The sequence below is a fragment of the Daldinia caldariorum genome, assembly GCF_022478825.1.
Source record: "Daldinia caldariorum strain CBS 122874 unplaced genomic scaffold F4812scaffold_2, whole genome shotgun sequence".
NCBI lineage: Eukaryota > Fungi > Ascomycota > Sordariomycetes > Xylariales > Hypoxylaceae > Daldinia > Daldinia caldariorum.
Window position 1 is genome coordinate 2544677 of NW_025953038.1, and position 26108 is coordinate 2570784.

At 46.9% G+C, this 26108-nt stretch overlaps 8 protein-coding genes across 8 annotated transcripts; 4 read left to right on the top strand and 4 right to left on the bottom strand.

Moving 5' to 3' along the window:
* Positions 1-2424: 2424 nt before the first annotated feature.
* Positions 2425-4009, bottom strand: F4812DRAFT_190350 (SET domain-containing protein). The gene is made up of 2 exons (XM_047930127.1): positions 2952-4009; positions 2425-2869 (listed from the first exon to the last, which is right to left on the bottom strand). The coding sequence occupies exons 1-2, from the start codon at positions 3782-3784 to the stop codon at positions 2623-2625; spliced, it is 1080 nt and encodes a 359-aa protein (XP_047794057.1). The 5' UTR covers positions 3785-4009; the 3' UTR covers positions 2425-2622.
* A 301-nt stretch (positions 4010-4310) lies between these two features.
* On the top strand, positions 4311-6922 carry F4812DRAFT_415265 (uncharacterized protein). Its single transcript, XM_047932964.1, has one exon. It carries the CDS (start codon positions 4440-4442, stop codon positions 6561-6563), a length of 2124 nt encoding a protein of 707 aa, XP_047794058.1. The 5' UTR covers positions 4311-4439; the 3' UTR covers positions 6564-6922.
* A 410-nt stretch (positions 6923-7332) lies between these two features.
* Positions 7333-10428, bottom strand: F4812DRAFT_415267 (ankyrin). Its single transcript, XM_047932965.1, has 3 exons — positions 9868-10428; positions 9842-9843; positions 7333-9607 (listed from the first exon to the last, which is right to left on the bottom strand). The coding sequence occupies exons 1-3, from the start codon at positions 10029-10031 to the stop codon at positions 7596-7598; spliced, it is 2178 nt and encodes a 725-aa protein (XP_047794059.1). The 5' UTR covers positions 10032-10428; the 3' UTR covers positions 7333-7595.
* A 5286-nt stretch (positions 10429-15714) lies between these two features.
* Positions 15715-17209, bottom strand: F4812DRAFT_415287 (Aldo/keto reductase). The gene is made up of 2 exons (XM_047932966.1): positions 16659-17209; positions 15715-16579 (listed from the first exon to the last, which is right to left on the bottom strand). Exons 1-2 carry the CDS (start codon positions 17082-17084, stop codon positions 16007-16009), a joined length of 999 nt encoding a protein of 332 aa, XP_047794060.1. The 5' UTR covers positions 17085-17209; the 3' UTR covers positions 15715-16006.
* Positions 17210-18335: 1126 nt separating this feature from the next.
* F4812DRAFT_455855 (uncharacterized protein) lies at positions 18336-18983 on the top strand (the record flags this gene model as incomplete). Its single annotated transcript, XM_047936891.1, has 1 exon — positions 18336-18983. One exon carries the CDS (start codon positions 18336-18338, stop codon positions 18981-18983), a length of 648 nt encoding a protein of 215 aa, XP_047794061.1.
* Positions 18984-19131: 148 nt separating this feature from the next.
* F4812DRAFT_415290 (Frataxin) lies at positions 19132-20406 on the bottom strand (the record flags this gene model as incomplete). Its single annotated transcript, XM_047932967.1, has 2 exons — positions 19787-20406; positions 19132-19704 (listed from the first exon to the last, which is right to left on the bottom strand). Coding segments are annotated over exons 1-2 (560 nt in total), but the record flags the coding sequence as incomplete, so codon positions are not given.
* Positions 20407-22463: 2057 nt separating this feature from the next.
* Positions 22464-23546, top strand: F4812DRAFT_455857 (Thi4-domain-containing protein; the record flags this gene model as incomplete). Its single annotated transcript, XM_047936892.1, has 3 exons — positions 22464-22785; positions 22842-23400; positions 23465-23546. The coding sequence occupies 3 exons, from the start codon at positions 22464-22466 to the stop codon at positions 23544-23546; spliced, it is 963 nt and encodes a 320-aa protein (XP_047794063.1).
* Positions 23547-24062: 516 nt separating this feature from the next.
* On the top strand, positions 24063-25036 carry F4812DRAFT_455858 (phosphoglycerate mutase-like protein; the record flags this gene model as incomplete). The annotated part of the gene is made up of 2 exons (XM_047936893.1): positions 24063-24118; positions 24196-25036. 2 exons carry the CDS (start codon positions 24063-24065, stop codon positions 25034-25036), a joined length of 897 nt encoding a protein of 298 aa, XP_047794064.1.
* Between the last annotated feature and the right edge of the window lie 1072 nt (positions 25037-26108).

Genomic DNA, 26108 nt, shown 5'->3' on the forward strand with positions numbered 1-26108 from the left:
CCTACGCTATTCCTTCTCAGGGCCTCGTTGGACAATCTTACATTAAGTAATGTCTGTTTCGATCTCTGGTCTTGCACCACCAAGATCAAGCCTATCGGATCCGATGGGGTATAGATAATACATTTACCTTATATATAGGTACGTACATGTTCCCCGTTATATGCACTCACTCGTTATTATTTACTTCCGTGTATCCGTGAAACCACCCGATATCACGTCTAAACGACTAACGAAAATGGAAACCTAACCAGGGGGACGTGTCCATTCGAACCGTTACCATGATCCCTGCTTTTACGACTATTTTCGTCCCGCACCGGATTGCGGCAACCTGCAGACAACCGAAACAATATCGGACCTAGACCCATTTATTTCCCCGGCTGCCCTTGAGTCTAATTCTTTCTGCTAACTCCATAGAATGTCAATAGTGTATATACTTTAAGTACCTGGTATTTAGGTAGTTTAAGAAGATGTCTCGTTACGATATACCTCTTTGCAAGTTGATTGATACGGCAGGGCGAATGTCATTTCAGACTTTTACTAAGTTGATCTATTAGGTACCTAGTCTGCTAAGTTGAAGCATAACTTCCTTATCACTACATGATTTGCGAACCTCAGATAGTTGAGGCATCGAGTGTTGACTAAGTTGAATGTTTATGTCTTTTGACGTATGATTCTTATAGGCACAAGATCGTTGGGTCAAGAAGCCAAGACTTCGCGCAGCGTTTTAAGACTCAAGTAAGTGCAATACACGTATATTGAAACTAGCACTTTAATTCAATTAGTTGCGTCTAGTCTAACAGATGAAATTTGAGCCTCATCATAAAAATTTAAACGTCTATTAACGAACATGCTCACATCAGGCGAATGAGAAACAGTTACTATGCCAAGATAATCAAGACTCCACCATGTACTCAAAACCTCGATGATGTCATAATGACAGTATGAATAGCATCATGGGCGTCGCTATAACATATTTCTCTAAGAAACATAATAGTTCAATTGTCTATACTTGAGAGATCTAACAAGAGTATACAATTTAATGTTAATGCTAACAACGTTTGTTAAACAAAGTTTTTAGGCACGCGACTTATAATTGTAGTATATCATTGACATCTTTACCTTAGGTAAGGTATGCACTCATTAGCGAAAGCCATCTCATTTAAAACATCACATTGCTAAGAGTTCATAGATGTATGTAATTCGTTATGATTTAGTTCTCTAATGGAAGGAAAAATAAAGTGATATTTTTTATACCCATTATTTTTTTATCATCATGTGGTCTTACGTCCAATATCATCGAATGGGAAGGAGATCTCCAGCGCAAAGTCGAAAAGGATAATACTAATAAACGGAGCGAGGCTACAAGAAGATAAATAATATGGCTTTAACGATGTCGAAGCGGTTAGATCGGATTCCCGCTTTCCCCTTTAACGCGCTGGGCGACAAGGATGCCGACGGTAATACGACGGCTCACGGCAACGACCAGATCATAGTTCGGCCCCAGGGCGAGGATGATCCGCTTGATCCGAAAAACTGGCCCCTGGTGGCCCGCTGCAAGAGAACATCGCTATCTTTTCCTTTTCTCATATTCGTCCAAGCTTAAGTTGGGGCGGCGGAGTCCATGAGCGAATAAAATTGCCAGCGCCGGGTTTGGCGTTAGTCAAGTAGCTGAAAAGTTATCAACTTCTAGCATGTACAAGACACCTGCCTGAAGCCTTGATATATATAATAGGTGGTAGTTAATACTAGAAAAATACTGAACTGTGCTGTAGTGTATCTCTTCGGTATCGGGTCTGGTGCTCTCGTTGCTGGGCCGCTGTCCCGAGACCGTAGGCCGCAACCCAACATATTTGGTCTCTACTTTTTGCTACTTGTTCTTTGTCTTGGGATCCGCATTGACCACGATACCTATTTGGCAGCCAAGTGGTATGTCGCTTTTTCGTCGGTTTATTTCCAGCGCAACACTCAGCATTAATGGTTCGAGCGTTCGTGGTCAATTTCGCCCTGTGAAGAGAACATTTGCTTCCCCATTATTACCTGGGCAAATGTAGCAGGTAAGTCCATAGCTCATTATCTATTACACAATTATAAGTAACAATATTCGTTCGAGCTAACTGGCTTCTATAATCGCACCGATAGCAGGCGGGTGGATCGTATTTAGTCCGAACATATCGTGGCGGTGGACAGAATGGTTAGCATATATGATATCTAGTCTTGCCTTGCTCATTTCTTTTCTCTTCTTGCTAGAGACGGATGTGTTGCTAGAGTATAGCTACCAGCGCCTCTTGTCTTTTGGCGCTATGGTAAGGAACTAAGGATGAAGAGCCCTTACGCGCTAGATCACCAGAGAAGTAAGAGAAGTAAGAGAAAAATGTATTCTAATCATGTCAAATATTAAGAGAGGTATGTATATTGCTTCTGATAGGGGTCTATTGGCTTGACTTCTGTCGGAATTGTGACAGCATCTTGCTCCCTAGTAGGTAACGGTGCACTCTGAACTATATAACGTGTGCGTGAACTATATAGGTATATACATGAACTATGTCTACCGGAAATGGCTCCCAGTTAGTCGTGCATCTAGTAGTTTGTCGATTGAAATTGTGGAAGTGACTACGTTTGCTGTTACGTGGAGGATCCTGCTTGTCTGGCTATACGGCGTCTCGTATATTCAACTGACTCTCTCGCCGAGGTTGCGTATCCCTTGACAGTTTCCACTGTCATGTCGCCATGTGGCCAAGCTTGCCGCCCTACGGAGACTGCGCTATCGTAAAAATACTCACATCTTTGTACGTACTCTAAGCCAGTGTCGAGATCCGTCTGCCATGTGTCTAAGTAGAGCTGCGAAAAGAATTCGCCTGCATCTAAGTACCTTTATGAATAGTTAGTATGATAAAATTTAAGGGGCATTAAGGGGACAGATAGGCATAATTGCTAATCCGACAGCGACTTACGCGAAAAATAATTCCTTGAGCCAGCCCAGTTTTTCAAGCAGTACTATACGTCGAACTAAGCGACTCGCATCTACATGTCTTTCTCCTAAAGACTTTGGTAATGGTTCATGATCAGGGAGGGGATCATTGGGAAACGCCAAAGCGTATGCTTCCTCGAGCTCAGCGTCGAATGCACTATCAACTCCTTGGCATTTGGTACATCCGCATTCGAACTTCCAAGTCCCTCGAATTTCTTCCTGCCGGGTTTCTGTCGTCGCATGATTAGGTATATAACTGACTGTTAGCTCTTCACCCGCTTTGATGGCTCGTGATGGTGCACAGATGAAATGACCTTCAAGTGAGGTGGTAGAGTACCAGCAATTGGGATCGCACGAGTGGTTAAACCGGCTTGCCTTGACGAAGACACCAGATCTAGCAAGGGTCTTCGCCCCGCCCGGTAGGGCTCGACTAGCCAGTATCTCAAAGTTGTTGGCTATGTGAATAAGTACGACGGTGAGGCATTCTTCAAGCTCTGCGTCTGACAGCGGGCCGTAACGCGCGAATGTTTGTTCATATGTCTGCCTCATCGCAGGATCCTTGTCGTAATGTAAATCGAGAATAGCATGCCTATCTTCTGTACTCAATTTTAAATACGCCGCAATTAGATTATTGGTGCATTCACAAATATCCGTATAGTCTATTCGGGAGAGCGTACACCTTTCCACAAGAAAACGTTCGCCAGCCTCGATATCTCTTGTTGCAAACACTCCCGCTCCCTTGAATCCTGCATCTCCTACAACAAAAGGGTCTCTGTGTCCATCGGGTTGTGTGTCAGGTACTGTGTTGTCGGCCATTATATCGTCAGCTATTACTCCCGTGACGGCTATATACGAGATTTAACGTTGAGATAATAGGTATTTAGGTAAAATACGTTGGAGTATGAGAAACCTAAGCCTATACGATACTATATCGTTTTGGAATAGAACTGAAAATCGTCTGCAAAAGATATCTTCAAGTCGAAAGCTAAAAAAAGGAAACCATAGAGCTTTTCATCTCGGAAGAGGCCTTGCAAGCAAGGCTTTGCTTGCATAATACTTCACCGGGATAGGAAGACCAGTAAAGAGGTAGTAAGTAACAACATTGAAGTTGTACGAAGTCTTCAAAGACAAAGATAGACGGATTCGGCAACAACTATTTAACCTCCGCCAGGAACTTCCCAAATTATCAATGACTGAGTCACGGTTGTTGGCCTTTGTTTGCAACATGCTTGCGGCTTTCTTCTGTTAGCCTACAAAAAAATTGTGGATTAACATACTTCTTTCATTTATGAGTTGAATCCATCCAACAGCTCAGTTCTTTTCCATTTAACCCTATGTTACTGCGGATGACCACTCAGCGCCTGGCAATAGTTCAGAAGCAGGGGAAAAGAAGTAAAAAAATAATAATAATAAGTTCAGTAATTGTCATCAGAAACAGTCCAGCAATATATTAATTCGACTAAGTTTAGCTATGTCTTCTGTTGCCGGCTCAGGATCTGCGACGCCTGCAGCGGGTTCTACTCGCAGGGGCTCTTCCGCAGGTCCTCCCGCAGGTTCTGGCGGAGGTTCTGCGGCAGAATCGTTAGCCACCCGGTTCGAGCGGATTGAAAATGCGGGATTGTATGGATTTACCGACTACGAAGCCAGCGGTTTCCACCACGCCGCGCCATACTTCCTCCACCTCTATACACAATTAATACAGCTTATTGGCGAGACTACCGCGGAAATGCACAAGGCAGGTGGCGAGAACGAGAAGGATCTATTCAATAGAGGGGTCACGTTTCTTGAGACATGCCACGAGTTTGTAAGGGATAATGCCGCAGACCTGATGAAGTTCAAGGAATTCCACTACAAGTTATGGGTTCGCCTCGAAGACTTCAGCTCCCACGGGTGGACCTCTTACGACGGCCGTATCTCAAGACACATCACGAGAATAGCACTTTTACTTGGGAGAAACACACCCCCACCAGCTCAATCATGGGAAGGAGATACATTGCCTTCCCATAGAAGGTTCCTCAGGGCATACGACAAATTTATGAAGCTGGATAATAGACCTCTTCGGAATGACCAAGATCGCCGCACGCTCATGATGTTTTCACAAGATATTCTTAATCAGGCGTTGCTAGGTCTTCGTATGCCTCGGGTATATCTAGATATACAAACAGAACTGTTCCGCGAAGGTGCCCGTCCTACATACATAGATTTCCCATACGGGTCAGACGAGTGGCTGTACGGGTTAGGCAAACGACCGGGAGTGTTGGAACTTAGGCGCAAGATTGGCGGTCCGCTTACCCCTGAGCAAGAAGAGAGGATAAAGGAAGCTAAGGCGTACAAAGAGCCCAAAGTTCCCAAAGTTCCCAAAGAGCCCACAGAGCCCAAACAGTCCACAACAAACTCCAAAAAACGACCCGCACCAGTTGAGCCAATAGAAATCCAACCGGGTCCCAAGCGGCCGCGCATCAGCGATAAGTACACCATAACCATAGACAACGTTGAAGCCGACCTCCAAGACATTTACTACACCGCAGCCTTCTTAAACATAACCGAGGGGCCCAATGTCGAAAGACTTCTTAACCCCACCGTCGGGAACCGGGAAGAGACTTTGGTTGCCTACAAACCCGAATTCAGTAAGGTACTGAGGCAGTATCGGTTAAACCTCTTCAGACCGGAGGATCCTCCGGCAAGGCAGCAGCAACGGGACCTGCTCCTCCGGCAAATGGACAACGAAATCCCGCGCCTGCGAGCAGAGATACACAAGAGGAGCGACATGGTTACCAGCGCCGTCAAGCTGAAGGAAGCCAGGGTGGCAGCTTTCGCCCTCAAATTCATCCGGACGCTGTACATGAAATTGCTGCTAGCCTCAGACCCGCCACCATCCACGCAACGGATGCGCCAGGCCCTGAGGGATCGTCTCGACGACTGGATACTCCACGAGCAGGCCTGGAACGCCGCCGACGAGAGGGCCATCAAGAACCCCCGCACGGCAGACTCGAGGAAGGTCTGGCTGATGCGGTACGTCGACTCCAGGAACGAAAACATCGAGCGGTGGTGGACTCTGCGGGACCAACTCGACGGACGGATCAGGGACGAAGACATCCGCCAAGAAGTCGAGGCGCTGAGCGAGAGCTCCGAGGAAGAACAGGAAGGAGAAGAACCCGTCCCTGCCCCGGCCCCGGCGGAAGGAAAGAAACCGGAAGAAAAGCAGCCGGTTGAAGGCGAGGCAGGCAAGCCAGCCGAAGAACCCGAAGAAAAAGCCGAAGAGCCCGAAAAACCACCGCCGTTCTACTGGCTTCACCCGCGGAAGCCGACGGAGCCGGTGTTCGCGGACGAGCGGGCGGAGCGGCGGCGGGAAGAGCGCTTCCGGGCGCGCTGCCGCGAGGAGCTGCTGGGGCCGCCGGAGCCGGGGCAGTCGTACCTCGACCTGGAGCGGTACCGGCTGGAAGACGAGGCCAGCGCGAAGCTGGCGGCGGCGTTCCCGGAGCACGGGGGGCCCCCGGGCTTCGAGTCGATCCCGCGCGATACCGTGTACGACAAGATCATGTACATGCTGGTGCTGTCGCATTGGCGGTACTTCATGGGCATTACGCTGTATTGATCTTGTGATGTAAATAAATCGATACCTGCTTATCGGCTAGAGGCTAGGTACCTAACTTACACCTCACCTACATACCTATTGACCTATCGTAATAAACCGTCTGCATATCTGGGGGAGTTAGTTTAGTGAGGTACCTGCCAGTCGTGTAAAAGACATCTCGTCTCTCATCTCTACATAGTTCCATATTTTACGCCTGTCGTAGCTGCTGCTACGTCTAGAATGATATCAGAGTGTTATTAGCTAGAGCAGTATGATACTCATTATTAATTACCTACCTAGGTAGTATATGAGGTTATGTACATGTAACATTACCCCCTTTAGACAGAAATGATAAGCGGCGACGCTAAGTGAGTGAGTGAGTCTCGAGACAAAAGACCTATGAGTGATTGATGTATATTGGTGAAAGAAACTAACCTAGACCTCTTATCTGCCGGCTTTGTTAAATTTTCAATTCCGGATTTGGATATGACATTCCTCAGTAGACAACCTAAATCATCATGTACAGTACGCATATTAAAGGATCCGGTTGATGAATACTTCTTAACCTCCGGCTGGATAAAGAGACCAATAGCTGACGCCGCCTTCAGTGCCCCACATGCCTAAAAGGGAAATCGAGAGGGAGCCTGGGTACGCAGGTACCTATGATCCAGCTGTCTGGACTCTGGAGTACCTCTTTCATTCGTCTTACTTGGAGGTACTTATTAGACTGAAGTGAGTTAACCATGGCCCAGTGGCGCAGACATGATCAATGGCATTTTCTGGGCTACACAGCAGAGCAAATTTTTCTTTCTTTCTCTTCATTCTATCTCTTCATTCTATGTATCTAATCGGACTGACCGCTCTATTCTAGCCTATCAAAGGCGAATTGTACAATACCTCGCCGTCCCCAGAACTCCGTTAAAATATACAAGGGTATCTATCAAGACCTGAAAAAGACGGCAATAGGTAATCGTACATCGTCTCTCGTAGTTCCACTTGTACTTCCATAGAAATACCCCATTTCGAAGGGTTGCGGTAGCTAGTTGGTTTCTGTCATAATCTAGGTGTTGGTCTCCTCACTCCCCATTCCTGTACAACGCTGGGCTCCTGGGCGTCCGGCTGCACGAGACTGGTAAACACACCTCGACATGCTTCTAGTCGAGCTGTGAGGGCGCCATCTCTTTCGGTATGGATCCATATCTCGTCAATGGCGGCCAGAACGCTTAAGCCACATGCGTCACGAACGTAGGGATTGGCTCCCAGTTGAAGTAGTTCTTTCAGGGCAACCTTTTTCCCGGAGCAAGCAGCGACGTGGAGGGCAGTCTTGCCTTCACGATTGCGCTGCTCAAGATTGGCACCCGCCTCGACTATTTTCCGAATGAACCTTTCCATATCTTCTTTGTCCGATCTCGAGTCCTCTGGCCTTAGCGCGATAAAGGCCATTAAGGGTGTTTGTCCACGGTTGTCATAATGGTTAACATCAACAGAGGAAGCGATGATACCTTCAAGAAATTCCAATCTTTTGCTATTGTGGCTACTGTCAGGTCGCGGTTCCCCTTCCTCCTCCTTGAATTTCCTCTTCTTATGTCGTTGGTTATCATAAGTGGGATGTTGGACCCGGTCAATGTCGAGCTCAACTTCTGCGAGAGCGTGAAGCGCATTGCGTCCGTGCGCATCTTCCGTCAAAGAGTTCTGATTAGTCGAGTTGACCGGATCGACCTTAATAGCGTCGACAACTATTCGTACAAGCTCAGCTTGCGTTCGAATTTGAGCATCGTCCCCTCGATCGGAAGGTATTTCGAGAACCCCTAGTAAACACTCCGCATTACTCGCACCCCTTGTATTTAAGGGGTTCACACGGGGTATGCCTTGTGCCGTAGGTGGCTCTGGCTGTTGCGCTTGAGAGTCCATTGGCTTAACACCAAATGCATCCCGCCGCTGAAGTAATTCCCGATTAAATAAGTGTTCCGGTATGCGAATAGAGTCCCGCTTCTTATTCTGCAGCAGGTGGAAAAAGCTACGGCCGTAAACATCGGTTGCCAAGATGTTGAAGTCAGCATCCCTAAGCATGTTGAGGAGTCGCTCCAATAGTATTTCGTCATCAAACCAAGAGTTATGAAGAAGATGGAGAAATGTCTGCCCAGCTGTATTCGTCGCGTGAATTAGTTGCAAGTTCTGGCTTAGTGCTTGAGTGATGAGATTGAGGAAATAATTCCTGTCTCCAATCGCGCCGGCGAGCCAATGGAATACTGTGTTACCAAATGGATCTCTGATTTCATGTAGGCTGTTGGAATAAATGTCGTAGATAGTAGGATGATCATTATTGATTGGCCATGTCTCATAAGGCGGTCTCAGCTCATTGACGATCCGGCACCAACAGGTCTCGGCCTCGTGAGAAGGAGATCCAACTCCGCATTTATTTTCTCCGTTGAACAAATCTGTATTCAAGAAGTCTCCGGGAAGTGCGTGCCTTGAGCTGAACGGATCAGGCATAGGAGCACCTGACGGCCCAGGGGAGAGCACCGGAGAAAAAGCATTCCTTCGGTTGATATCAGGATTCTGTGGGAAGGTATATCGTTTCAAGACACGCCAAGCACCCTTCGCTTGGTCTCGAGACACGGTTGAAAGCTTCTCCTGAAAGCTACTGCTCATGCTGGTTTCGGTAGAATTAGTCAGATTGGTGTCCCGGCGAGATGTGTTCGAGTTATTGAGAGACCAAGAGAACTGTAGTGCAGCATTGTCGTCATAATTATCATGATAGGTGATATTTGGAAAGTTGGCTCCAACTTCGGAACTGTGACGATTCGGCTCTTGTTTGATATACTCGAAGGAGGGTTGGTTGGATTGAGCAAGAGTCAAACTGTCATCATCATGCCAGCCAGAACCACAGACTGTTAGGTGTTCATTGGCAAGATGCGATGATGATGTCCTCTGGCGAAACCTTGTCCCGCGTCGGCTGTTTTTGAGGCCTGCTATACGTCTTCTCTCGTCATCCTCATCCTTGGGTCTTATCCACCTAGGATCATTTCCGAGGAGCGAATTCTTGACCTTATTGGCAGCATCCTAGGCGGACTTGTTAATATCGCGAAGCAATAAAAGAGCTTAATGGGTTGGTTCAACGAAGTATTGTAACTTGAGAACTAAGAAATATTGCAGGAGAACAATCGGTAGATTGGAGGAGATACGGTGCGGTAGCACATTAAATAACCGTCATAAAGGAGACATAAATCGAAAGTAAAGTGTTCTTCGAACATACCTTGCTATACGATAGTAAAGTAAGCAACGTGATTTGACTAGTATGTAAGAGCAGCCAGGCTAAACATACCCAGGTTTCCAGACGCCTTCTTCTAGGAGTTTTAATATAAGCTCGAAGGGTAACCTCGTATAGATATACAGTCGCACGAGTCTCCGAGCTCTGGGGTCGGTCCAATCCTTAGGACGGCCACCTCTGTTTGTGGAGGTGCTTGTAGTAGGTGAAGCTGAATTCATTGCGGCGACTAAGACAACACCCGTTTGTTTGCTAAGAAGTTAAAGGAATAGTCTAGGTACCTAACTAAAGGGAGACTGTTCCGAGAAGTGAACTAAGAAATATAGGAAAAGGAACAGTCCCCGGTAGGGATGAGGGATGTTAATAAGAGATATACAAACCATCGTGAACGAGGCTCGCGGCTCAAGGGACGAGTGGGGTCTCTTATAGGACTGACAAGTTGGTACATGAGTTGGTCGATGACAGGATAAGAGAGAGAGTAAGGTTAAATCAAAAGTGCGTGTATATTTGGTACCTGTAGCGGCTGCATCCCCCTGCACGATCCCGTTGGTGATGACGGTACGGAAATACCGGCCGCCAAACCAATGAGAGAGCTTCCCTCACGGCGATGACCTACAAGGCATTCAAGTAGGCTCTCTCCCAGGCGGGAAGGAGAGGGGGAGGGGCCGAGAAGCAAGGATTTGAGGTAGCCTGGGCGATTCCCAAACGGAAAAGACCCAAAAAATGTGTTAGAAGCAGAGGTACTATGTTAGGTATTCCTCTTAACCCCTGCAAAGGTTCTTGACGGAGCGGTTCCGTTTACACGTCGGGGAAGACGAAGTCAGTTGGAAGAGATTCAAGATAGGGTAAGAATTCTTCTTTTTTTTCTTCTTTTTTCATGAAAAAAATAAAAAAAAAACCCATTAATTAGATAGATTCAGATGCTACCAACAAAAAACATGTAGAAAAGTAGAAAAGTTACCATCCTCTAGCTAATCGATTTTCCCTGATTGAGATATATTATGACATCTTTCCTAGTTGCTCTCAGAGTGTTTAGAGTCCAGAGTGTAGAGAGAGTGTGCGGGTAAAAAGAGGGAGGCAAACCATTGAACCTCACCGCAGCAGGCCGTGAAAAACGGTTGCAGGTTGTGGCTATGATGATTGGGTCTCACATTGTGGCTGATATAGGGAGTACCCGCTACGGGCTGTGCAAAGAACCTTTAGCGCTGGTAGGGGGTTGCATTATTAGCCATTAGGGACCTAACAACAGAACAACAAGTGTAGAAAAGGCAATAAAGCCAGACCATCTTCCTTTTCCAGATTCTTCCTCTCCGTCACATGTAATCCCACCACCACCATAGTACTATAATACATAATACACGGGGCGCGCTCCTGTTTACAGGGTCGGGTCAGGCAACATAACATGGGAGCAAAAGTGCAACTTTTTTTTTTCTCTTTTTTTTCTTGTCTCATCGAAAACCCCGATCGATCGCCCTTCATCACAGCGGGGAATCGGTAAGGACTGTGTGCAGGCCATGTCCCACCCTATTATTGACCGTCATTGACACCTAAAGTCCGCAAAAATTCGACAAGGCCGACTCGAGCTTACACCAGAACACTTACACGAAACAAAACCCCATGGTGCCCTATCCATGAGGTTCCCGCTTCGTCGTTTCTCATAAGCTTGTAAGTCCATGCATAACATAACAACAGTATGGCCAACTGGCACTACTGAATGAAAGTATAAGCTTTCTTTTTTTTTTTTTTCCACAGCCCGGCTTGGCAATTCAACCCATCTTCGTTCGGCGAAAACATGGATTTTGAGTGGTATGTATTCGTGATACGTGGTTAAGCGGATTAGGGTGTAGACAAAATAACACATTTTAGGTACAAGCCTTCTAACTTGGATAACATGTCCTTACCCTAGTATGTTACATTCTTGAATGCGTAGTCTCTATTACTAGGTACCTATTCATCTAAGGTATAGAAGGGTGGATAGCATCACAAATCCACGTCGGTCAGCTAGCTACCAGCATATTTCGTTTCCACACATCTCAACCATACAACACACGATAAAGATTAACCCCTTGTCTTATAAACACATCACAGCTACTCAAATACCTTTTCGATTAGGGTGTTACTTTCAATTACTGCCCAATGGCTATTCTGGTAAGCTATGTCCTACTTCATCCCAGCTATACCTGCTTTCTTATGCATCAACTGCCAATCAAGTCAGCGTGCTACCAGGATTTTTCAACGTCAGACGCCTCTCTCCCGTCAAATTTCATTCAAAAATCGCCACTCCGCGTCCGAGCAATCCCGTACTAGAATCGACGGTAGCTCTACCGTTCCCAGTTGATCGGAGCTCTTATCGTGTCAGGATCATGGAATACTCGAGTAGATAAGTATATGACTCTAAAACTTTCTCTACTTCTCCCTATTGATGCGGCATCCACCCTATCTTGCTATTCTACTATGCTTGTCACGCGTTCGATCATGGCTGTGATTACGTCCAAGAATATAATAATATGAGCTAGGACCCGCGATGGCGACGGTATGGAAGACAAATTTAGACATTCGCTTTTACCAACGTCAGCACGGTCGCCTTCTCACTTCAAAATAGCTCATTCGTACTTCAAGAGCTCACAATTGCGTTTCTGCACACACGTGTGCGCATATATCCAGATATCGCACTCTATACCAGTATACCGCACTTGCCTACCTACCTTTCATCATCTATATACGCATAGAAGCTTACACGCACACCTGTGATACACTATCCATATTGGCTTATCTTCCTTCGTATATATTACCTCACATTTGATAATAATAAATGGCCCCACCATCTTCAACCACTCCATCACATAATGTCGTCGCTACGTCTGACCGTGGTTCTTACTACCCAAATGAGTCAAGGTAATACCTAGTCCATAGTCAACATCGGTATCTTACCTACTAACACTGCAAGCTCATCCCAACGGTCGTCCGGTCAGGTCTTGGCTAGTCGAGATATAATCGGAGCGTTTATAAAGGAGACAGACGCAATGGAAAGGTTCCTCGTTACTGGATTTTCCAGTAAAAGATCAAAGGCTTCTATGGAACGTCAACTAGCTGCATGGCAGGCCCGTTACGATAACGCCTCTAAGAGATGACAAGAAAGCTACCTACAAAATAGGTACAAAATATTTGCTAATGCAACTCATCCGAGTAATGACGGCTGCGCTATTGTCTGTATATATGTACCTGACCCAGCTGATAACTGGGACCTGATCCATAGCTTCTTTACCAGGTATTTTGATCTTTTCTATGCAGGACTTCATATAATTGCGTCTTTTGCTGTTCCCTAAACTCGTATGGCTACATAAGATATGTGCCCATATGTCAAGATTCAAAGCCTCCAGAATTTAATTTATGTAAGTAAGCCTGAGCCTCCCATACACCTTTGATACTATGCATAACTTGTATGCACCGGATGCAGTAACATGGATCTTACATATGTCCCCACAACTGCAGAGCCGATGCATAGAACGCGGGTAAAAGCGGGTATTACATTGTTGGTAACGATCGCCCCGTAACATAAGCTTCCGATTAGCCGTAGTTGATCTGCTTCAACGACGCTATGTATTGGTTGAAGGGAGGTTATGGAGGCTTAGCCAAAACGTTCGCTACAGTAGTGTTATATGCTGTATCTCCTCATGGGCACGGTTATGACTCTAGGTGAGGCATCTTACATAGAATAAGAGAAATGTCATCAGGATGCATAGCTCAAGCTACCATAATAAGATATAATTATCTACGGAATATCAAGAATATTTCTCTGCTTTTTACTCCACATTATGACAAGATCGTTCGTGATTCGCGCAGCGCGAAAATAAGGGGGCAGTGTCAAGGATCAAACTCAGATTGATATTTCACAACACAGCAAGCAAGGCAGACAATAGGGCAAACTCCCAAGTACAATAACACGAGATAATCATGTCCTTGAAACACGGCCTCTTTTAAGAATACAGTACACGGGTTGTTGATCTATACAGTATACAGCATCCAGTCAGTGGATTGGTTTTCTTCACTTGTCCACTTCGAAATTCCCACAAAAAAACCCGGCAATTTTGCTATTTTGTCACTCCGCGACATGCTTACAAGTAAAACTTTGGAGATTGAGCGACTAGGTTCATTTCATAATGAATTAGCTTAATTAAATATTTTTATATAGAGAGTTTCTTTCTATAATCAATATTAAAAAGGTTATTGCATTTGAAAATTGACTCTAAGTCATTTTTAGCTATATAAGAACTTCTTAGAAGCTAACTACAGTCAACTTTCAGTTGCGATAATTTCTTCATTAGCAATTGTATAAAGAGCACCTACATACATAAAGTCTAATTTAATCATTTTTCTGTAAGATAAAACTAAAAGGTCAATCTTACAGACTTTATTGGTGAATATATGATAGAGTGACAAGGCTATGTCTTCTTGGTGTAAATGGGGAGGGGCTGGATATATTTGGCCCCTTACGGTAGAGACAGGGCTTATCCGGTTCGTAGACGGACAGATTGTCTGGCAATGGCCAATGTTTGATACAAGCCAGCAGATAAGTAGTCGGAAGTGATGACTTATTGCCCATAGATACTGACATGGAGTCCGATGTATAGGGTGATTGAAAGTCTCCAATGTAGTACTTGTGTCTGCTGCGAGATGAGATAGTGGCATAAAGAGAGCCTGTTATATATAGATTGCTGTGTATCGCTAAGCATTACAATCGGTTAATAGAATCTATCAGATACACATTAGTAGTATCTTGAAGCAATAGTCTGTCTAACATGTCGGAACACGCGCAGGACAACGAGGAGCAACCGTCGGCGCCGCTACTAACGGACGGTTGTTCGGAATGGAAAACAAGTAGCCAGTATATATACTTCCCCGGGGTGTAGCTCTGGCGGAAAATCGACCTTGCTGACATTGAGAGACAGTTATCACAATTTCACACTATGGAGAGAAATTTACTATTCGCCGTGTAGATGATAGTATAGTCTATATCCAAAACCCTATGTTCGGAGTGCAGCGGCCACTTTGGTGAGACACCAGGCACTACCACCTACCCAACTTCAGACATCCACAGGATATCAAGAGCTTAATTAACTGCTCATGGCTAGTAGGTACTTATCTAGGTTTCCGACTTGTCCGATTCAAAGAATATTGGGACCTCGTCTACGAAAACTGCGGACTCCCCGCAACGTACCATTGCTAGTATCTCGTCTGCTGGGAAAGTCGATCAGCGCGAGCCAGCCGAGGACTCATCGAGAATTCGGAGTCGATCTTCGCGGAAAAGACATAATTTTGGGACAGCAGCGAAACGCGCGCCTCCTTCCGGCCGCTGATTCGAAAGCTCTTGCGCGGACGCAAAGTCACCAAGATCGTGTGCTTCGGTCTTGGCGACGTAAGCCTTAGGATACTTGAGTGGTGGCGGCGAGGGCAGCGCGTCCCAGCCCGGCAGCTGCTAGAAGGTAACGCTGTGGCGGGCAGGATAGGGCAGTATGCGGTTGTCTTGGCCATGGTTAACGAGATCACCTCCAGCACGGGGACGTGGTGCGCTTCCTAGCTCAAGACCCAGACTATGTTGGTGAAACGGAGGAAATATTGAGGTAGCATGGGCTTGAGGTGGTAGGGCAGTGCGGCGCTGGGGTTCGCAGAAGTCGACGAAGACTCCATAGTAGCTACGGCTTTTGCCTGTGCGCCTATCAAGCAAATCGTTGCCGACATTGCACGGCCCGCTCTGATCATTGCCGCAGGAAATGGTAAAGTTTTTACTAAATCAGAGTAAGAGGTAAAAGCATTAGGTACCTCTACATTGTTAACTCTAACGTATATCGGCATCTCCCCACACGCAACAAATGTGGCAAGATTACGACTCCTGGGACTTTCCGGTAAAGATATCAGATTTGCTAGTTATCTCAGATGTCGCAAGTTCCAACATTACCGACCTCTTTGACCACCTAGACGAGTCGATCTTAATAAATAACGGTAAAAAACGGGAAATTCAGAGATAGGGGTTTCACAAGGGCGGAAATCGAAAACAAATCAAAATGTGCCGTATCGAATGAAATAGTTCCAAAGATATGAATAATCTTTAAAAGAATAAAACATTATCCTCCGTGTGATCTAGACGCTACGAGATGGCTTCGAAAGGCAACAACATCATCATCTTCAGCTTGGTTATCTACCTGGGCGGTAGCTCCGCAGGTCTCACCTCGAAGTCGCCCCCGCCCAGCCCGTCAATAGTCTCCCCAATCTCCCCAATAACCCGCATGACCTCGCCGGGCAGCGGGCCCTTGCCGATGTCCTCGACATTCTGCTTCAGCTGCTCGACCTTGGTCGCGCCGAGGATAATCCCGTCCGCCTCGCCGAGGGCGGAATGGTACGCGATCCAGCGCAGCGCGGCCTCGGAGGGCTTGATGCCGCGCGGCGCGATGGCGTCGAGCAGCTTGCGCACCGCGCCGTGGAACTCGGGCCTGTCGTACCACCGCGCGAAGTGCGCGCCGTACGCGCTCGCCAGGCGCGTCCCCTCCGCCGTCCCCAGGGTCAGCTTCCCCGTCAGGAAGCCGCCGCCGAGGGGCGAGTACGCGTTGAACGCCATGCCGTGCCGGCGGAGGAACGGGAGCAGGTCCTTCTCGGGCCCCCGGCAGATCAGGTTGTATTGCCCCTGGTACACCGACGGCTTGACGTAGCCTTCCCTCTCGCAGATTTCCACGAAGGACTTGAGCATTTCGACGGGGAAGTTGGAGACGCCGATCTGAGATTGACAGGTACCTAGTTAGCAAAAATCGGAAATAGGTACCTAGGTAGATAGGACGGTTTATCCCTTCACTCGCCTTTTCGCAAAAGCCTTTCTGGAACTGCTCGTTCAGGGCTGCTGCCTGCTCTTCCAAGGGGGTAGCGTAGTCCGCGGCGTGAGCGTAAAGGATTCCCAACTTCCCAGCGCCTAGAGTTTGCAGGCTGTTCTCGACGCTCTTCCGCACAGCCTCCTTGCTGAGAGTGCCATCGCTGCTCTGGCCAGCGAACAGCACCTTCGTGTTGATTGTGAAGCCTTTGGAGGCTGCTTTCACCCGCCCGAGCATTCGCTCCGAGGCGCCATGGTTGTCTGGGGGGTACCGGGCGGCTGTGTCGATTTGGGATATACCGCCCTCTTGTAAAACTTGGAGGAACTTGGAGACGTTTGTCTCATCTTGCAGCGCGGGTACGTGGGATGAGCCGAATGTTGATGTCCCGTAGTGAATGACAGGGTGTTTTTGTGCCATGGTGTAAGGGGGTAAGTTAAGATATCAAGTTATAAATGAGGTATCTAGGTACCTAATGAGGTTATATTGAAGTTAGTCGTGATCTACGAAAAGACGATACTAGGTGTTTATAACTTATAAGTACCTTAGATACCTGTAGCTTGCTCTACCTACTCCCTGACATGAGCTGACCAATCTCGCTCTATACCGCAGAAAGACGCGAGGTCACATGGGCCGGCCCTTTCTTTTTGCAGTATAACGGGCGTTGGCTCGGGCAGCTCGGGTTACGTTGGACCATCCGATCGGTATAATCGCGTTTACAGGTACGCGCGGATGTACGTAAGCCGTTTGCCAGATTTGTGCTCGCATACCTAACCCCCCCCCAAAAAGGACTTTGTCATTTATACCTTGACATTCCGTAACTTATTCTACGTACCTATCAATGAACTGTGTCGAGCGAGGCAACCAAGGTGTGATTGCTAAATGCAAGAGCTTGTAAAGACCACCTAAACCTCCTTATCTTAGGTAGGTCCTTTTGAGCGGCGTTTCATAGAATAGAATATTATTCAAGTTAATGATGCGCGCAATTCCAGCGGTATATAACCTCATATAAACTTTCAGACGCCGATTAAAGCTTCCTCCTTATCTCCTTTTCAAAAATTTCCCCTCGTGTAGGCAATGGACTTTTTTTTAAGTGAGAATTCTATTCGAGATTACATCAGTGGCGAGCGCAACGGGCTGGGATTATTTGTCCTAGACGTGGATGCCTCATGCCTCTATCTAGATTCCTTACGCAACGTACGTACGCAGCCACTTAAGATTCAATACTTTAACCCACGGTGAGAACTGCTTGATGTACTTTAAGTTTTGGTGCTTACGACTCTGTCTGTGCAAAAAGTCCCCTCCGTAGGTACTCAAGGTAGACAGTTGCCACCACCGGTATATAGGAAGGTACTTAGGTAGTATGGATCTGGATATATAAGGAGGACTACCCATCCTCGAAGAGCGATCAAACATCAAGAGCTCAAAGATCATATCAACAACAACACACCCGGTTACTTACTCTAGTATTCGCTCTGCGCACAACGCTTTCCGCCGAGCGAGTCTTTCTGGCATATTACTTCTCTGCCTACAAACCCGGAAGACATCAAGTTGCTTATCGCCCGATCTCGTATCCCATCCTACCCAGGTACGTACCAACAAAGCTCGAGAACCATTACACATAGAGAGATATTGATATCGACATCAGCCCTTGTGAAGAATCCAGTCATCATGAAGAGCTGCTGGATCCTCCTTCTCCAGATAAGCGCAATCATTAGCGCTTGTCTGGCTCTAAGCTTGAGGGTGCCTAGGGAGGAGGGCGCGGCAGGAGAAGTAGGGAACGACACCAGCGAGGTGTTGGCGGTGTCGGCGGGGCCCGCAGAACAGCCAGATCCCAGCGGCCATTCTCGTTCCCATCTCGACGAGTCCCAGCCCCCGTCCCAGCCCGAATTCGCCGCGCCCGACCCGGACAACGAGACCGCTCTGGAGATCCCGGTGTCGCACCAGGGCTGCACGAACCGGTTTCTGGGGGACGATAACATCATACGCGGCATGCAGAAGATGGTGGACTGGAGCTCTCGGGGCAATACGGTCCTGGCCAGGAGCTACCACATGGTGAGGTTGGGCAACGTGGCGGTGTACCTCTGCAACTGCAAGGGCCACTGGCGCGACGCCGCGCCGCCCAACGAGATGAGCGAGGTCTACATGCGCCTGCTCATCCATTGCGGGAGGGGCCGGTCCGACTGGATCTTCAGCAAGAAGTGGGAGAAGGGATACGGCGTCGATTCCGAGGCCGTGATCGGCCACTTGCAGAACCTGGAGAGCTTGTGCCCCCATAACTGCTGGTTGATACCGCGACCACCTGACAAGGATAACTAACGCTACCTAGTTAAAATTGTTTGAGATAAAATAGGAAGTTGTTTTAATACTTCCTACTCCATCTCGGGACCTTGCTGTAATTTGTTAATGTAACAATTTTGATATTTACTTTACTGCATAACTGGAAGGTGTTAGCTAGGGCAAAGAAGAGGGTCGAAGAAAACATTATGCGTAGTACAATCGCAATGTATTTGTGCTTTTTTTTCTTCTTCATTAACTAAACTCAAACGCAAATGCAACGTGTGATGAGTGGTATATCACAATGAAGCCTGAACTCCGGCGCGTGATGCAAAAGCCAGAGCAAAAGCAAAAGCAACATATGGTACAAATCCTAGCTCGCAAACTCCCTTGTGAAATCATCGTCTTTTAATAACCCCTTAATGCACACGCCATATCGTCTTGGATTTGTCTCTTAGAAAGAAAGAGAAAGAGAGAGAAAGAAAAAAAAGGCGAACTTAACCAGTCGCAAAGATATTTGACCCCCATCCATTCACTCATCAGATTCTACCTCGACCGTAACGCCCGTCTCTTTCAGTAGAAGTTCGGTCAGAGTAGAACCGTCTCGGTAGTAGACCCATTCGCCCTTTCCCTCAGCAGATCGCACGTAGTCGTATCGCTTCGGACCCGAAACCGGCGATGAGAGCCAGATCTGCTTATTCGGGGGTTGTTTGTTGATGACGTAGGTGCCGACGTTGGGGATCTTCACGGTCATAACGCCAGACTAGACGCGCACATAATCAGTATTAGCCAATGTCGCATGGTTAAGTTACAGGTGGGTGGCAGGTAGGTAGCCTGTAACTTACGCTGTATTCAACGTCAATCTCTCCATGCTCGTCCTGGAGCTCTTCGAACTTGGTAAGCACGGCGTCGAGATACTCATCCGCTAAGTCGTGATACTGGGCCATTGTAATAGACGAAGAACTGTCCTTGGGTGCTGCCTGGTGGGCGGCGAAAGAGGACGCGGAAAAGAGACGCGCCGGGACAGGTTGGCGATACATAACTCGAGGTAAAATGGTTGCTGTGAGTTGTTGATTGACTCTGGGAAGGACAGCAAAACGTGCCATGGAGGCAAGATTACTTCGGCCGATCTGGCCAAGCTGGCCAAGCTTCAGGAAGTTACTGCGCATCATCATCATTGTGGGCTTGTTGTGTGTTTCCCGAGATTCAGGATTGGTGAGTTGTTGTGTTGCGTGCGGCGATGGTGATGATGAAGATGATGAAGAAGAATTGCAAAACGTCTAAGGGCGGGGGTTCGGCGATTTGATGTTACTGCCTAGAGCTTGTAGCGCTCTAGAGATAAGAATACTGCATTTCAGGCAGGGCCGAAGAGTGAATACCACGCCGTGGTAAATGCAATTGCTGTTTTACCGGCGAATTGGGGATTCGAGGCTCACCAAAAAAAAGGCGTTTTGAGGAAGCTTCGGCGTGATGAATGAATGGTGCAAGCAACTGAAACCCCCCACTAGAGGGGAGCTGCCAATCCCTGCAGCCCTGCCTAGGATGTGGCCCGAGCTTCCCCAATGAGCTCATTATCCTTGCTATCCTTTCCCCTGGGTCAGCCTTTAACCCCTCGCCTAGTAGTACCTAGGGTATGTACCTAACTCATGGGCAGTTCACTTACATGCAAAGTCCCCGCCGTTTATTAAAGTCAATGATGAAGGTAAGCAGTATATTAGGGAGTCCTATCATATATAGCTGTTTAGTTGCCTTATTTCAAATGCAACACACCAGGTAGGTATCTATATCAAAGTCTCTAAACCATCACATCCGCATGTTACTGTTCCTTCTCTTTCGTTGCAGGCTTATACGTACCTGTTTCGATGGATATCTCTAAAGCTTCTATAGCTTCACTTATAGAAAAGAGTCAACGAGCGTTAGGATTTGCTAGGTGCTTCCCCTTATGCCTACTCGAATTGGGAATGTTTGTATACCCTTCCTTTACCTTGAGTAAATGTTGATGTTTAGGATATTGGGAATTCCGCACATTCAGACCTTCTTGACTAGACTTATCAAGGAAAGCCATTACATTACCACTACCTATCAGAAAGACCCCTCCGTACACCTAGAAAATATCTTTTTATATTTCATTTTCTAAGAGTATATAATCTTCAACTAGGCGAGTGTCATTTTGATATGAGATAGGCTTTCCGTATACTGTACTATATCTACTGTTACTCAACCCATATATCATTCAACAATCATCCCATACCTATATATTTGAAGACCAGGGAGGTATGTATAATTTAAAATTTAACCGGACCGATAGAGAGTTTTCGTAAGGGACACCTCGGGCTCTTATTACTAATGAAAGTAGAAATAACTCAGAGCTTTACCAAACCTAGATAAGGGGGGGAAAGAGGCCCACAGTTGTTTGCTAAAAGAAGGAGGCCAATTGGCGCCTATGGGAATAAGTGGTATTTCGTTATGAGGGTAGTATCGTGTATGGGAATATATAAGTAGTCTTTTATGATAACTAGTACATATCGAAAGGGAGGCATTTACCTTTCATTGTCCGATAGATATGGGATCAGTCCAATCGGAGATGTGAAATTTGACAGGAACTCTGCCTATAGGTAGATAGCGCTTATATCTCCATCCCAGTAGCTTCTATAAGATCTACACTCCCTTTCATCACAACTAGGGAAATGCGACACCAGCGTGATAGCCGATCAGCCCTATTGAGATATATATACCATCGCACAAAAGTCCCGAGGGCCCACCTTACTAGCAATCGTTAATATATCTCACGGCCGTAGACCGGCAAGAATCGGCGATGAAATGCATGGGCAGAGGTAAATTATGTCTGCAGATATCTAAACCCAAAGCCGACTCTTGGTTGCATATGGTTAGTATGACGACACTACCCGAGAGCTACCCCGCTTCACGATGAGTATAAAGATGTTGAGCAGAATCTCGTGAAAGAGGAGAGAGATTTTCTCTTCTTTCTCAACTAACCTGACTTTTGTCAACTCATCAACTCAGACAGATATCATCTGCACTAGCATACGTACGCCTCGTAGTAGAAACCAAATCCCTGTTTATTATTTACTTCACCGAGGGCGTATACTAATTCTTGACTTGACCAGGACCGATACTCGGTACGCGTCAAGATGGCGACCCCGCCCGAGGACATGACCTCGAATTGGTTATCCAGCAAGAGTTCAATTGACTGCACTTGATCAAAAGCCCTCATCATTAGGTAAAGAATCTGAGATGAGCCATGAGCCGGTGTTCGGGTCTCTGCGTCCCGTCTATAAGCGCATCCAACCATAACCGCTCAGGAATTAATCTTTTCTGTGTAAAGGATATGGAGATGCGCTGAGGACGGGGCAAAACGCAGAGCCCGTTCTGAGATTATACGGCCGAAAACTTGATCTGGATAATACCAGCGAAAGGATCATGCTCTCCATGTTTTCCCCTTTACCCCTTTTACGCGGCAACTAACACATATTAGAAAAACTCACCTAAACAAGAATCAAAATGGCACCATCTGCTGTCGAAGTTGTAGAACCAACCACCCTTCCTCACAAGGGAGGCATTCCCGTTGGCAATGGAAAATCCCGTGCCAGTGGAGATGTTCAAGTCTTGGATGCGAAGTGGAAGGAGTTCTCCTTTGAGCCAATCAGGGAGTCGCAGGTCGCTCGTGCTATGTATCGACGATACTTCAAGGACCTTGACACTTATGCCGAGTCTGACATTGTCATCGTCGGTGCTGGCTCATGCGGTCTTAGCACGGCTTATACTCTTGCCAAGGCTCGTCCCGACTTGAAGATTGCGATCATTGAGGCTAGCGTCTCTCCTGGTGCGTTTACTTCAAAGTGGTACTTGATCGAATAGCGGAATTGACTTCTAGCTTAGGTGGTGGTGCCTGGCTCGGCGGCCAGCTATTCAGTGCTATGGTTATGCGCAAGCCGGCTGACAGGTTCTTGACCGAACTTGGTGTGCCGTTCGATGATGAGGGAGCCTACGTCGTGGTTAAGCACGCTGCCCTCTTCACCTCGACCTTGCTGTCGAAGGTTTTGGCGTTCCCCAACGTCAAGCTTTTCAACGCCACCTCTGTCGAGGATCTCATCACCCGTCGTGACGAGTCTGGCAATATCCGAATTGCTGGTGTGGTTACCAACTGGACTCTGGTCTCGATGCACCATGATGACCAGTCCTGCATGGACCCTAGCACCATCAACGCGCCTGTCATTATCAGCACCACCGGTCACGACGGGCCTTTCGGTGCTTTCAGCGTCAAGCGACTTGTCAGCATGCAAGCGATCGAGAAGCTTGGCGGCATGCGCGGGCTAGACATGAACACCGCCGAAGATGCCATCGTTAAGGGCACCCGAGAGATCGTGCCCGGCTTGATTGTGGGTGGCATGGAGCTTAGCGAGGTCGACGGAGCCAACCGCATGGGCCCAACCTTCGGGTAAGTGATATATAATCCCTTATAACTATCGAATTGTTACGTACCTATGCTAATTGTTGTGAAGTGCCATGGCTCTATCCGGTGTGAAGGCGGCGGAAGAGGCCTTGAAGGTCTTTGAGCAGCGCCAGAAGGAGAATGCATTCTAAGTCCAGGCTCTGTTTAAAAGCCACTATCCACGAGATGGTTCGTACAAACGCGATTTATCATCGTTGTCGATCTGGAGACACGTATCTTTCTCTACTTAGGATAGGAAATGAGTATAAGAGGTAACCTGCAGAATACATTCATTAATATAATATATGACTCGAGCCTGAAATGATTTACTGTCGATGTCTAGGTAAAAGGGTATAATGCATTAGGTACCTACTAATAAGAGGGTAAATGAGTGATGAGAAAGGCTAATGAAATGTGGGACGGGACAGGACAGGTAACCTTAGGTAATGGCCTAGGTACAATAGGTACCTTAGTACCTTACATAAATTACATAAAGCCGAACAAGCCAAATAACCCGGAGTAATTCCAGTGCAATCACTTGCCCCCACCTTATTTATTCCCGCTATGTTAAAAAGTTTCCACCGTCGCAAATTTTCTCTAACACTTCTTCCCAAGAACAACCCCAACAATCTCTTCCCTGGCAAACCTGTAGAACATGATGCGTCGCAATGCGCCTTCTGTTGATCAGACATGGCGAGTCTGTTGACAATGTAGCTGGTCTCTAGTAAGCAACACACTGCTTTGGAATCTTTGGAATCTGGCTGTCGGATGTCAAAAGCTAAGCTAACACTCTCTTTCCAGTGCAGGCTCTCGTGATTCTCCCTTAACAAGCCATGGTGTTTTGCAAATAAATAGATTGGGTGCTCATCTAGCGAAGAGCTGCGATCCTGTTGCCCCAATCCAGTACATATTCACATCCAATCTTCGAAGGGCCTACGAGACAGCCGATGCCGTCTCTAAAGCCCTAGCTGATACCAGAGGCTTGACCAGAGGTTCTCTAAGCGATGGTGCAACAGATACCGGTGCTTCTTTGAAAGTGATACGGCTGCCCGAGCTACGTGAAAGAGACTACGGGTCATCTGAGGGCAAAAAATATAGGAATCCTAATGGCCTGGTTCAGTCAGACTCGGAAACTCATGACTCTATGAGAATCAGAGTCGATCGGTTTCTAGATTCCCATCTAGTCCCAATCGTCGATAAGCATGTGTCGGACAACATCACTGTTGCTATAGTGGCACATGGTATCATCCTCGGTGTTATCTTAAAGGCATTGCTTAAACGCTTTCCTAAGCCAGCCGATACTTCGATGCGAAGTGGAAATCACGACAAGCAATCTGAGTTTGCGGCGTGGAGCAACACTGGTGTCCTTCAGGCCAAGCTTGAAATACTTAGTGGCATGTCGAAATCGGACTGTACAGGTGAAGCCGTGTCCTCCGTCAACACAGTGGCTGCAGGAAACGGTTCAGACTTGCATAAGCAAACTATATGTCTAACTATCGAGTTTACTAACAACGTCGACCACCTCGTGGGCTTGAAAAAGACTAGAGGCGGCATTGGTAGCACTCAATTTGACTCACGCCAGAGGACTATGGACTCGTTCTTCGGTCCTACCTCGAAGAAGCGTAAACTTGAAGACTCGTAGTCGATTTAGTCTTATTGTTTACTTGGGATTCCCTTATTATGGTACGTTTACATTCCTTTGGTCAACCTTTTTTCTTATATGATGAAAGCACATAATTCACAGACCTGTTCTGAATTACATGTGGAATCACTTATGTCCAACCGCTATCTGATATTTATCAATTCCGCCTTTGTCTTGTGTACTCGGTCAGAGAATTTCTGCTAATATGGCGGTTCATCTAGATATGATTTTCAAGGCTAGAGAAGTAGGGCCGCAGTGGGCTTCGGTTTGGTGAAGTACCCACCAGCTGCCACTAGTTCAACTACGAATCTCCTGTGATATGACTTCACTCTGATGCAAATGGATGAACCGTGTTATTCGTCGTCTTCCTCCGCTTCTGAAGGTAATACATTCGGAAACCATCCACATTCGGAGAAGTTCACCATTAGTTCGCCGAGCGCGCTGGTAGTTACAGTAACCCCCTCAGCTTGTAGTGCAGCTGCTTGGTTTCGTGCCCCCGAAGGTTGTGATCTATATAGTTGTGAGCATTTGTACGGCGTTCCGGCAATGAGATTATGTACCTGGGTGAAATCATGCCCTTGGCATTGATAACCCTCTGCCATGGAACGTTGTCGTGGTTGAAATGTGACTCTGTGTCCTGTGGAAGATGCTTGAGACAGATACCGACCTGACGCGGTCGTTCAGCTATAATTCTGGTTATTATATTATCAATAAACATAAAATTGAATGGCACGACATACGAGTTCCAATTAGTTTCGCAATGTGTCCGTAAGTTGTGACCTTTCCGTAGGGGATTTGCTGTACGGCGGTGTACACGACGTGGAAGAAAGCCTCCGCTTCTTCCGACCTGGTCATCTTAACTCGGCCAACGAACGAACGTATAGGAAATTTAGTGATATATCAATCGCAGATAAAGGGGGAATTGAAACGATTATATATTGAGCGGCCGGTTTCTTGAACTTCTTGGGAATTTCATGAGGCTAAGTGAAGCATCAAAGCATCAAGCATCAAATCAATATAAGGGCGCTACATATGCACGGGCCATGATACTGTCGTATTGTACAGTACGTAC

Coding starts and splice junctions, on each gene's coding strand:
- F4812DRAFT_415287 (XM_047932966.1), bottom strand. CDS start 17,084: ATGGCACAAAAACACCCTGTCATTCACTACGGGACATCAACATTCGGC. Junction 16,580..16,658: donor AGAAAGGCTTTTGCGAAAAG/GCGAGTGAAGGG, acceptor TGTCAATCTCAG/ATCGGCGTCTCCAACTTCCC.
- F4812DRAFT_415265 (XM_047932964.1), top strand. CDS start 4,440: ATGTCTTCTGTTGCCGGCTCAGGATCTGCGACGCCTGCAGCGGGTTCT.
- F4812DRAFT_415267 (XM_047932965.1), bottom strand. CDS start 10,031: ATGAATTCAGCTTCACCTACTACAAGCACCTCCACAAACAGAGGTGGC.
- F4812DRAFT_190350 (XM_047930127.1), bottom strand. CDS start 3,784: ATGGCCGACAACACAGTACCTGACACACAACCCGATGGACACAGAGAC. Junction 2,870..2,951: donor CTCAAGGAATTATTTTTCGC/GTAAGTCGCTGT, acceptor CTATTCATAAAG/GTACTTAGATGCAGGCGAAT.